This window comes from Plasmodium gaboni, chromosome 4 (assembly GCF_001602025.1).
Source record: "Plasmodium gaboni strain SY75 chromosome 4, whole genome shotgun sequence".
Lineage (NCBI taxonomy): Eukaryota > Apicomplexa > Aconoidasida > Haemosporida > Plasmodiidae > Plasmodium > Plasmodium gaboni.
This window is the reverse complement of record NC_031484.1, coordinates 443,504-455,528: the sequence shown is the minus strand read 5'-3', so window position 1 is coordinate 455,528 and position 12,025 is coordinate 443,504. Positions and strand designations below refer to the sequence as shown.

At 19.6% G+C, this 12,025-nt stretch overlaps 5 protein-coding genes across 5 annotated transcripts; 3 read left to right on the top strand and 2 right to left on the bottom strand.

Moving 5' to 3' along the window:
- Nucleotides 1–470: 470 nt before the first annotated feature.
- Nucleotides 471–1,943, top strand: PGSY75_0415700 (hypothetical protein; the record flags this gene model as incomplete). The annotated part of the gene is made up of 1 exon (XM_018784207.1): nucleotides 471–1,943. The coding sequence occupies one exon, from the start codon at nucleotides 471–473 to the stop codon at nucleotides 1,941–1,943; it is 1,473 nt and encodes a 490-aa protein (XP_018643369.1).
- Nucleotides 1,944–2,736: 793 nt separating this feature from the next.
- On the top strand, nucleotides 2,737–3,426 carry PGSY75_0415600 (GTP:AMP phosphotransferase; the record flags this gene model as incomplete). The annotated part of the gene is made up of 1 exon (XM_018784206.1): nucleotides 2,737–3,426. One exon carries the CDS (start codon nucleotides 2,737–2,739, stop codon nucleotides 3,424–3,426), a length of 690 nt encoding a protein of 229 aa, XP_018643368.1.
- Nucleotides 3,427–3,911: 485 nt separating this feature from the next.
- Nucleotides 3,912–4,744, bottom strand: PGSY75_0415500 (putative nuclear cap-binding protein; the record flags this gene model as incomplete). Its single annotated transcript, XM_018784205.1, has 2 exons — nucleotides 3,912–4,460; nucleotides 4,589–4,744. 2 exons carry the CDS (start codon nucleotides 4,742–4,744, stop codon nucleotides 3,912–3,914), a joined length of 705 nt encoding a protein of 234 aa, XP_018643367.1.
- Nucleotides 4,745–5,756: 1,012 nt separating this feature from the next.
- Nucleotides 5,757–6,383, top strand: PGSY75_0415400 (putative coatomer subunit zeta; the record flags this gene model as incomplete). The annotated part of the gene is made up of 1 exon (XM_018784204.1): nucleotides 5,757–6,383. The coding sequence occupies one exon, from the start codon at nucleotides 5,757–5,759 to the stop codon at nucleotides 6,381–6,383; it is 627 nt and encodes a 208-aa protein (XP_018643366.1).
- A 416-nt stretch (nucleotides 6,384–6,799) lies between these two features.
- On the bottom strand, nucleotides 6,800–11,187 carry PGSY75_0415300 (cdc2-related protein kinase 3; the record flags this gene model as incomplete). Its single annotated transcript, XM_018784203.1, has 2 exons — nucleotides 6,800–7,935; nucleotides 8,118–11,187. The coding sequence occupies 2 exons, from the start codon at nucleotides 11,185–11,187 to the stop codon at nucleotides 6,800–6,802; spliced, it is 4,206 nt and encodes a 1,401-aa protein (XP_018643365.1).
- Between the last annotated feature and the right edge of the window lie 838 nt (nucleotides 11,188–12,025).

Here is a 12,025-nt window from a genome sequence, read left to right as displayed (position 1 = left end):
TTTTTATTTTTAATAAAAATTTTTTTTTTTTTTTTTTTTTTTTTGTTATAAAGTTCTTTTTTTTTTTATATTTATTTTTTTATTATAATTTATAATTCTTTTTTATTTATTGTATAAATTTTATTTTTTGCCTTTCCTTTTTTTCTTTTTTCTTTTTTTTTTGGGGGTGTGTGGATCCTTGTTTAATTTTAATATGGCAGAATAGAACTTTTTTCGAATTGACGTGATTTATTCTTAACCTTATTTGTGTTCATATTAATACCACACATATATATATATATATTTATGTATTTATTTGTATTTTTATTTTTATTTTTTTTTTTTTTGGTATATATAAATAATATATATAATATATATAATATAAATAATATATTAAATTTATATTATATATATAATTTATATAATATTTATATTTTATTTGTTTATGTTTTTATTTTACAAGTGATGAGAAAAAATAAATTAATAATAAAATGCGTTTACTAAAATATGGAAGAGAACTAATTGTTTTGTTATATGTAATTCAAATATTTGTCATTAAAACTAAAAAGATTTTATCGTCAGAAAAACAATGTCCACATAAAATATATCCTCCTATAAATAAGGAGTTATTTAATATAAAGAATAATGGATATAGATTTTTGAGAAAGGTTAATTTTCTTTTTTTTAAAGGAAAAAAGAGTGATTATGAAATGAAGAATTTAGAAAATGTCCCTTTGTTTGCTGTTACCAATGAATTTGATGAAATAATATTGTCCTTTCACTTTAATAATAATAATAATAGTAACAATAATAATAATAATAACAATAATAGTAACAATAATAGTAACAATTTATATGTTAATGAAAAAGAATTCTTTGATAAACATATTAAATTATCCAATGAAGAAAATAAGCTATTATTTCCTATGGTTTTATATAATGATGAATATAGATCACAAATTAATGTCAACGAAATTTATGATCCTACTAATTCTGTTGCTATATTTTTTTTCGATTTAAAAACTGCTGAAGCTTATAGAGATGATATTTTATATTTATATAATAAAAATTTAAAAGAAGAGAAAAAAACCAACACACCCTTTTTTGGTTCAAAAATTATGCTAACAAATTTAAGTTATTTTATGAAAATTAAAAACATGTATAAATCAAAAATTAATTTTATATTAATTCCTAATTATGAACAACTACAAAATGTTCTCAAAAATAAAAAGGTTTTTTATGGTACACCTATATATTATATTAATAAAATAAAATTGCGCAAATCAATATTAAAAAAAAAATTTTTCCACTTGTTTTATAATGACTTAGAAAAAACAAAAAGGGTTCAATTATATCCTAATGTGTATTTAACTTACACAATTGAAGTTACAAAAAATGAAAAAATAAATAAATCTGATGAAAAGGAAGGAAATCACATGAAAGATAATAGTAATAATAAGAATGATGATCATACTAATGATCATAATAATAATGATCATCATAATAATGATCATCATAATAATGATCATCATAATAATCATAATCATAATAATAACAATGATAATGACGAAACGTTAATTATACAAATCGAAACTAAAGATCAAAAAAAATATATACCCATTTTTTTTTCGTATGAACAAGCTAGCCAATTTTATAATATTTTTTTAAAACATTTCCAAAATAATTTTACAGAATATTGCCTTCCAAAACCTAATATAATTTTAAACTCATTTGAAAATCTTATTACTGCATTAAAATATTCTAATTATAAAAAACTTACAAATTTTCATAACATCTTTTTTATGCCAACTAATGTTTCATATGATGAAGATGTCTATGCTCCAAAGAAAAGTTTTTTTACTTTTTGTATGAAAAAAATTTTTCAAAAAATAAATTATGACTTGTTCAGGTCATTTCGAAAAAATTTAAATTACTTGATATCTGATTATATATATGACAAATGATATGGAGTTACATTTAATATTTATATTAGATGGGCTCTGGCCCTATATTCTCCATATAAAAATATGAAAATATGAAAATATAAAAATATAAAAATATAAAAATATGAAAATATAAAAATATGAAAATATAAAAATATATACCTACATATATATATTTATATATATATATTTATTTATTTATTTTTTTATTTTTTGAATCTTAAAGTTTTAATTTTTAATATATATATTTATACGTTAAAAAAGTGTAAATATCTTCATTTTTTTTAAGTTTTGTTTTTAATAATTTTTAATATATAATTTTTTTTTTTCTTCCTCTTACAACCTCAAATATGAACCTACAATAATATGTATATTTCATATTTTTTTATTCCTAAGGTACACAAAATGGCCATAAAAAATAAAACAAAACAAATGATATAAGATTTAATAATATTTTTTTATTAACGTTTTTTTTTTTCTGTTGTTTTGAAAAAAATAAAAACTTACATAAGGATATATATATATATATATATATATATATATTTATTTATTTATATTTATTAATTTATATATATTAATATTTATGTGTAGAGATTAATTTGCCCACAATTATAAAAGTACTTCTACTTGAAATTAAATTGTAGCTGTCGGTTTTGATATTAAAAAAAAAATAAATATATATATATATATATATATATATATATTTTTGTTTGCCCCTTATGCATAAGCACAATGCTTTAATTATTCCTTTTTTCTTCCTTTTGTATTCCTCATTTAGTTTTATCTTTTTTTTTTTTTTTTTTGTTGTGATAAAATGAGGATTGTTTTATTTGGAGCGCCTGGTGTGGGTAAAGGGACATTTGCGGAAATATTATCAAAAAAAGAAAATTTAAAACATATAAACGTTGGAAATATTTTAAGGAATGAAATAAAAAAAGAATCAAATATAGGTAAAGAAATTCAGAATATAGTAAGGAGTGGTAATTTAGTATCAGATTCTTTAATAATAAATATAGTACATGATGAAATGAAAAATATTTTGAATAAAAAATATAAAGGATTTATTTTAGATGGTTTTCCTAGAAATATGTATCAAAGTAAAGAATTAATAAAGATGACTAATATAGATTTATTTGTAAATATATATTTACCAAGAAATATATTAATAAAGAAATTGTTAGGTAGAAGAATATGTGATAGATGTGATAAAAATTTTAATGTTTCAAATATACAACAAGATACTTTTGATATGCCTCCAATATTACCATCTAAAGATTGTATTCAATGTAATGGAAAAACAAATCTAATAAAAAGAAAAGATGATAATGAAGATATAATTAATCACAGATTAAATTCTTATGAATCTGATTATATACCCATTATACAATTCTTTAAAAATGAAAAATATAACTTAATAGATTTCCCTCTTAAAAGGGGAATAAGAGATTTTGATGATTTTTACAGTATACTAGTAAATTACAGAAAAAAGGAAAAATTAAAATGACCACTTATAAAAAATATATATATATATATATATATATATATTTTTTACAAATGATCAATCTTTAACTGTATGATAATGACACTTTTATAAAGATGAATTTTATCATGCAAAATTTGTGTATATATATATATATATATATATTTTTTTTTTTTTTTTTTTTTTTTTTAATATATTCCTTAAACTGATTAAAAATATATTTTTTACTACACCCTATTTATATGTGTGCACATTTTGAAATGCTTATTTATTTAAAAAAAAAAAATAAGCTACCACATAAAAAATAAAAATATATTATATTATATATATATTAAAGTTATAAAAATAAATACGAAAAAATTATATAAAGATGTATAATTAAGAAAAAGGATAAGTACAAATTAATGAATAAAAAATAAATGAATTAAAAAAATCTGACAGCATATTTGAAAAAATACATATATATATATATATATATATATATATATATATATGTGTGTTGTATTACTTTATGTTTGCTTATTATTTTGTTTATTTTTTTTTATATGAAATTTATATAAGTTTCTATTTTGATGTTTATTTTTATTTATATTCATCATATGTTGAGCGTTTGGATATAAAGTTACAGGTGGTTTTATATAGACCATTCTACTAGTTTTCATTTCAGTAGTATTAAGAGTATAATTTGACGGTAAGAGTATTTTTTGTTTTATATTTCTTTCATAATATGGATTATTATTAAGTTTTCTTTTTTTACTAATTGTATGATCAACTAAGTTATCTAATACCTTTGGTCTATCTTCATCATAAAATTTATTTCGTTCATCTCTTTTTTGAATTCCTGTTTTTCCTCTTCCATATTTTCGTTTACCAATAATACCTAGATCTTCATCAACTCTTATAATTCTGCCATCTAAAATTGAATTATTTAAAAAATTTACTGCTTGAGTATATCCTTCTTTCTTTTTATAAACTACAAAACAAAATCCACAAGGTGATTTCTCGGTTCTATGTAAACCCATGATGATATTTTCTACATCGCCAGCCTTAGACATATGCTAAGAAAAATTAAATGGTATATAATGTGATGGCAATAAATAAATATAAATACATACATACATATATATATATATATATATATACATACATATACATATATATATATAATATTTTTCTTTGTGCTTACCTCATATATTTGTTGTTGTGTTGTATATATAGATAAATTTCCTATATAAACTGTTTTTGATTCTCTTATTTTATCTTGCCATTCTTCATAATCATTACATAAAGCTCTATCAAAATATTTTCTCTTTTTATAAACCTCTTCATATAAATGTGCCATTATTAAAACATTATAATGTATTATAAATATTATATATATTTTTTTTTATTATAAATATATATATATATATATATATTAAATGATTACAAAAAATATCATTATTACTAAAAAAATAAAATTAAAAAAAAAATGAACAAGGTAGTATATAAATAAATACTACTAAAGAACAATGTAACATAAATTTGAAGATATATAAAAAAAAAAAAAATATATATATATATAATATATATATTATATATATTATATATATTTTTAGGATGTGGTATTATGAAATTTTAAATATATATAATATATATATATACAAATAAATTAAACATTATCGCAACAATGTTTATATTATTAAAATATTATATATATATATTTATAAATTTACTATATTGTGAGAACATTATATTTTTTTAATAAATGATGTGATGAATGATTATTCATTTTTATATAAAGTATATATTATATTTTATACGTATTGTTTTATATATATATATATATATAAAACCATGAAGCGTAATATATATATATGTAAACATATATACTACATATATATATAATAATTTATTATTTTATTTTTATTTTGTATTATAATATATTATATATATATATAAAATAATACAATTCAATCTAATTTAAATATTTTTGAATTTCATAAGGTTTATTTATATATATATATATTTATTTAATTTTATGAATATAAAAATAATATATAATTTTATTTACATGATGATATAGTTTTTTAATGCATAATATTTATATTTAATATATAAAAATAAATAAATAATATTATATATTATATAAAAATATATAGTTTTTTAAAATAAATGAATTTTTTCTGTCCATATATTAATATTTTACCATCTCCATATTTTTTATAAAAATATTATTATATGTATAATTATTTATTTATTATATAAAGGGCAACATATATTTATATATATATATATATATATATATATATATATATATATATATATATATTTATTTATTTATTTATATATAATGTTTGATTTGTTTTTATAAAATGAAAAGCGTGTCGATAAAGCAGTTAGAAGGTATAATAATATTAGATAGTGATGGAAATAGAATTGCAGTAAAATATTATAATGATAAATTAATATTTAAAGAAGAGAAATCACAAAATTTTAATTGTAGTTATGAATCATTAAATTATGGTATGGACACTTATAATGATTTTAAAACAGTAGAAGATCAGAAATTATTTGAAAAGGATATAACAGAAAAGATAAAAAAATTAGGTTTAAATTATTCAAATGAAACAGAAATATTATTATTAAATAAATATGTTATATTGTGTTTACCTGTTAATGATATTGTAATATATATTATTGGTGATGATAATGATAATGAAATTATTTTATATGAAATTATAGAAACAGTACATCAAGCATTAAATAATATAACAAATAATCATATAGGAAAAAAACAACTAATAGATAAATTAGATTCTGTTTATTTAATATTAGATGAAATTGCAGATAGTGGTATTATTATGGAAACAAATGCTAATGTTATTATTAATAGATTGTATATGAATGAAAGTGATATACAAGAACAACATACACCATTAAATCAAGCCATATCATCAGCAAAAGAAAATATTATAAGGAGTTTATTAAGTGGGGCTTGATTAAAATATTAAAGATAAAATGAAGCGAAATTATTAGTTGTAACAAATTAAATATATATATATATATATATATATATATATATATATATATATATGTATGTATATTTTTTTTTTTTTTTTTGTTAAGTGAATATAACATTTATTATATAATTAATACACCCTGTCGTTTTTTTTTTTTTTAAACACGTCTACCAATATATATATATATATATATATATATATATTTATTTATATATGTATATATTTTTTTTTTTTTTTATAATAAAGCAAAAAAAAATTTAGGGGCATATATTATGCCATATATGTTTATAATAAGTTTAATAATTTAAAATAAAAAATATATATTTATTTAATTATATCATTTATTATGTAAATATATATCAATATATAAAATTTTTTTTTTTTTTTTTTTTTTTTTATATTTTCTTTTTCTTTTCAACCCTTAATTCTTCAATATCTAATTTATGTTTTTTTTGATCGTTCGCTTGATGACTTTCATTCGTCGTCTTTTTATGATCAGCTTCTTTATTTTTATCATTTTCTTTATCTTTATCTCTTTTCTTTTCTTTTTCTTTTTCTTTATCTCGATCACGGTCTCTATCTCGTTCTCTATCTCGTTCTCTATCTCGTTCTCTATCTCGTTCTCTATCTCGTTCTCTTTCTCGGTCTCTTTCTCGTTCTCTTTCTCGTTCTCTTTCTCGGTCTCTTTCTCGTTCTCTTTCTCGTTCTCTTTCTCTATCCCTTTCTCTATCTTTATCTCTTTCTCTATCCCTTTCTCTATCTTTATCTCTTTCTCTATCCCTTTCTCTATCTTTATCTCTTTCTCTTTCTCTATCTCTTTCTCTATCTCTGTCTCTATCTCTATCTCTATCTCTTTCTCTATCTCGTTCTCTATCTCTTTCTCTATCTCTATCTCTGTCTCTTTCTCTATCTCTTTCTCTATCTCTACTCCTTCTTCCGTATGATTTTTTATACCACTCCCTTTCCCTACTCCTGTGACTTATTCTATCCCTATACCCATCTGCATTGTTATAACCTATTTTACAAATGGTTGAATATCTTCTCCTATCATCTACACCTTCTCTGCTTCTTCCAAAATAGTTGTTGCTTTCCCTCCTATAATCTAAACCTTCAGTTTTTTTTTCCTTTTCCCTTTTTTCATTGTTGTACTTTTTGGCATGACTTGGGCTATGGCTATAATTATATTCTTTCGTTTTATGGTCATAATATTTTACCACTGCTATTGTCTTTCTTTCCTTCCTTCTTAAGCTTCCGTCTCTTGACATGGTAACTGATTTCCTAGTTTTGTCTACATCTGACTTATTTGAATTTAATTTGTGTTCATTTTTTTTTATGGCATTATCAAAAGGGGTTTTTAAATTTTCTCCTCTATCACTGTAATCGGTGACAGATTCGACTTTACATTTTTTACTTTGTCGTGTTTCATCTTCCTTTTTAATATTTACTAATTCTTTATGTTTCTTATCCTTGTGTTCTATATTTTTCGTTTCCGCTTTGGTTTCTTTATCTTTTTCCTTATCTTTTTCCTTATCTTTTTCCTTATCTTTTTCTTTATCTTTTTCTTTATATTCTTCTGTCTTCTTATCAACTGAAAAAAAAAAATAAATAAATAAATAATAAAAAAATTAAATGAATAAACAAATATATATATATATATATACATATATACATATATACATATATATATATACACATATTATCCCTTTTGATTACCCTGGTGAAGAGGCTGGTCCTTTAGTATATCCCTCTTTGATGAACGTGAGTTAAGATATAAAAGGTGATCATTATATTTACTTAGAAGATAAGCCCTTCTGTAATTGCCTACATTTATATATCTAAAATTTTCATTAATTTTAGAATAATTATTTTTGGGTATGTCCCTTTTTTTATAATTTTTGGTCATAAAACTATGAGCTGCTTTAATATTATTTCTTTGATGTATTTTTTCAGACAATGGTTGTATCTTAAACCATGGATGATTAAGCGCGTCACTAGCTGTGATTCTTTCATATGGATTCCACTTTAAACATTTTTTGATAAGATCTAATCCTAGATCTCCTACACCAGGTATATTTCTTATAGAACTTTCTGTTTCTATTTTTTTATTATGATTTATATTATGATTTATATTATTTGGATGTATAGGATTTAATTTCAATAAATTCCAATAAGGTAAATTTTTTAAATATTTTAGATCTCTATCATTTGGAAACCCTAACTTATTAACAATAATTTTTAATATATCTGTTTCATTTTCAGCAGAAAATAAAGGATTGCTAGTTAATAATTCTGCTAATACACAACCACAACTCCACATATCAACAGATGACATATAATTTTCAGAACCTAATAATAATTCTGGTGGTCTATACCATAATGTAATAACTCTATTTGTCATATTAGATGCATTAATATCAGAATGGAATCTAGCTAGTCCAAAATCAGCTAGCTTTAGTATTCCATTATTATCTATTAACAAATTAGCTATTTTAATATCTCTATGGATAATATTATTTTTATGACAATAATCTAATGCTTTTAATAATTGTATAAAGATATTTTTTATTTCACCTATACTGAATAAGTTAGCAAACTTATATCTTTCTTTTTCATTTCTTTCTTCTCTAAGCAGTTCACTATATCCTGACAGATCAAAAGGAACATATTCAAAGACCATCCAGATGCATGACTTTTTTTCTTTATTTTTATCGTATGAGAGGAATGAAGATAAAGTGGAGGATGAGCAGTCAGAATGGGTGCTATCACTTGAAAGGGTATCTTCGTAAGAAGATAATGGAAGAGAAATGGATGGGTCCACATTATTATGTTTTAATAAATTATTTGATGATACATTTTGATTGGATGACACATCTTGATTGGATGACACATCTTGATTGGATGAAACATCTTGATTGGATGACACATCTTGATTGGATGATATGTCTTCATTGAATGATATATCTTCATTGAGTGACATATCTTCATTAAATGACATGTCTTCATTAAATGACATATCCTCATTAAATGACATGTCTTCATTAAATGACATGTCTTCATTAAATGACATATCCTCATTAAATGACATGTCATGATTTGCTGAGAATTTTCTTTTTTGTGGTGACATAAATAAAGTACTTAACTTTTTTTTATTATAAAAATAATTCTTTTCAGTAATAAGAAAATCTTTATAACTATTATGATCAAAAAGATTGTTTTTAAAAATATGATTTTGATTTATATTGATAGGATTAGAATTTTGAGAAGGTTGATTTATTATAGTTTGATTAAAAAAATTGATAGGTAAAATAGAATGTACAACTCCAATTAATTCAACAATATTTTCATGTTTTAAAGAATTTAAAATAGATATTTCTCTTATATAAGTTTTTGCAAATCCATCTTTTTCTTCATTTAATTTTAATTTTTTTAATGCTACTCTCTGATTATTTATTATATCTTCTGCCATCCATACATCTCCATATGCTCCTTGTCCAACTTGATGAACCTTAACAAAATTTTTAACTTTTAATTTTATTTCTCCTTTTATAGATTTTAATAATAATTCATATATTATATCTGTATCTTTATAATGTGCATTTTTAAAATCACTTAAGTTGGTGTGATGAACATGAACACTATTATTATTATTATTATTATTATTATTATTATTGTTGTTATTATATAATTTTAAAGAATCATCTAATAATTGACCATTTTTATTATAATTTAATAAAATATTATTACTATTCATTATGATATTATTTTCGGATGATTTTTTTTTTTTTTTTTTATTATTATTATTATTATATGTTTGACCATCTGTTTGAAGACTTAATTTATCATCTTCAGAAATGGAATCAATTTTATCTTTAATATTAGTATTATTTTTATTTTGTGAATTATCTTTCCTATTAAGATATATATCTACATTGTTGTCAAAATGATTAGTTGAATTACTTATTATATCATCATTTTCTATATAATTTTCAAGTGATATATTTTTTGAATCTTCTTTTTTTAATAATTTATAAAGAAGAACTTTTGAATCCCATTCAAAACAATTTAATTGTTCATATTCTTTTTTTAATAATGTGTGTAGAATATTTTTTATAATATCTTTACGTTCACATTTATTTATATTTAACATGTTATATGATAAATATACTTTCCACAAAGAATTTATATTTTTATTAATATAATAAAAATATTTCTTTTTATAATTTTTTATATTTATATGGTTCCAAAATATATGTTCTAAATTTAAATTAATAGGTAAATTACAATATAATTTATTAGAATTTATATTGAAATTATTATGTTGTATATCATGATTGTTTTTTTTTTTTCCTTTTCTTTTTTTTAATATATATATATTTTTTTTTCTTCTTCTTCTTCGTCTTCTTCCTTTTGTTTCAAGATCTTTATTCAAATGTAAATTATTTAAAAATGTATGAATAACATTTCCAGATTCCTTTTTTAAATATCTATGTACTTTTATTATATCATCATCATTTAATTTATTGATTATACTTTCTATACATGTCCATAATTTTTTTTTGACTATTTCTTTTTTTACTAAAAAAAAGTCATAAACTAACTTTCTCTTTAACATACAAAATTTTGATAAACATGTAGGATTCTCTAAGTTTTTTATGAATTCTTTTTTAATATCATAATCTAACGTACTGCTTTCTAAAAAATAATTTTCTATACCTGAACAAGTATGAACACCTGGCCCTCCTCTAAAAATATTTAAAAGAGTATCTACATCTTTAACGTTCATGCTTTTCTTTTTTTATTATAAATCAAACAAATCATTCAACTTGTTGGAAATGAAATTATAAATATTAATAAATAAATAAATATATATATATATATATATATATATATATATATATATATATATATGTGGAATTTTTATGATAAATAAAAATTATATATTATATATTAAATATAAATGGTTCATATTAATAATATATATATATATATATATATATATATATATATTTATATTTATATTTATTTATTTTATTATTTATCATTGCAACATTCTTTTTCATAAAAAATTTTAAATTAACAATATAAAGAATATCTACATAATTATATATAGAAAGAACAAATATTTTATTTCTTCACATTGTATTTATTTATTAAATTAAAAAGAAAAAATATTTTTTCCATATATTAATATATTATATATATAATATATTATTTATATATATTATTTAATACAACAAAATATTATATACGTACATGAGAAAATATATATATGTATATATAATATATATATATATTTATATATTTATATTTATATATTTATAAAAAAACATCAAAGGGTTATAAAAGCATAATAAATATAAATAATATATTATAATATATATAATAAAAAATATAGATATCTCAATATATTTATATATATCCTGACGAAAAAGTATAAATGGATTAATTCAAATGCTACAATTATTTTAACATTATTTTATTATTCAAATAATATTTATTTTACATTGTATAATTTTTTTTTTTTTTTTATTATTATATTAAAGACAAATTTGTTTACTAAACAAATATGTTTTATAAAGATGTATTATCTTTTCTTTTTTTTCTTGTAAATTAATTGATAA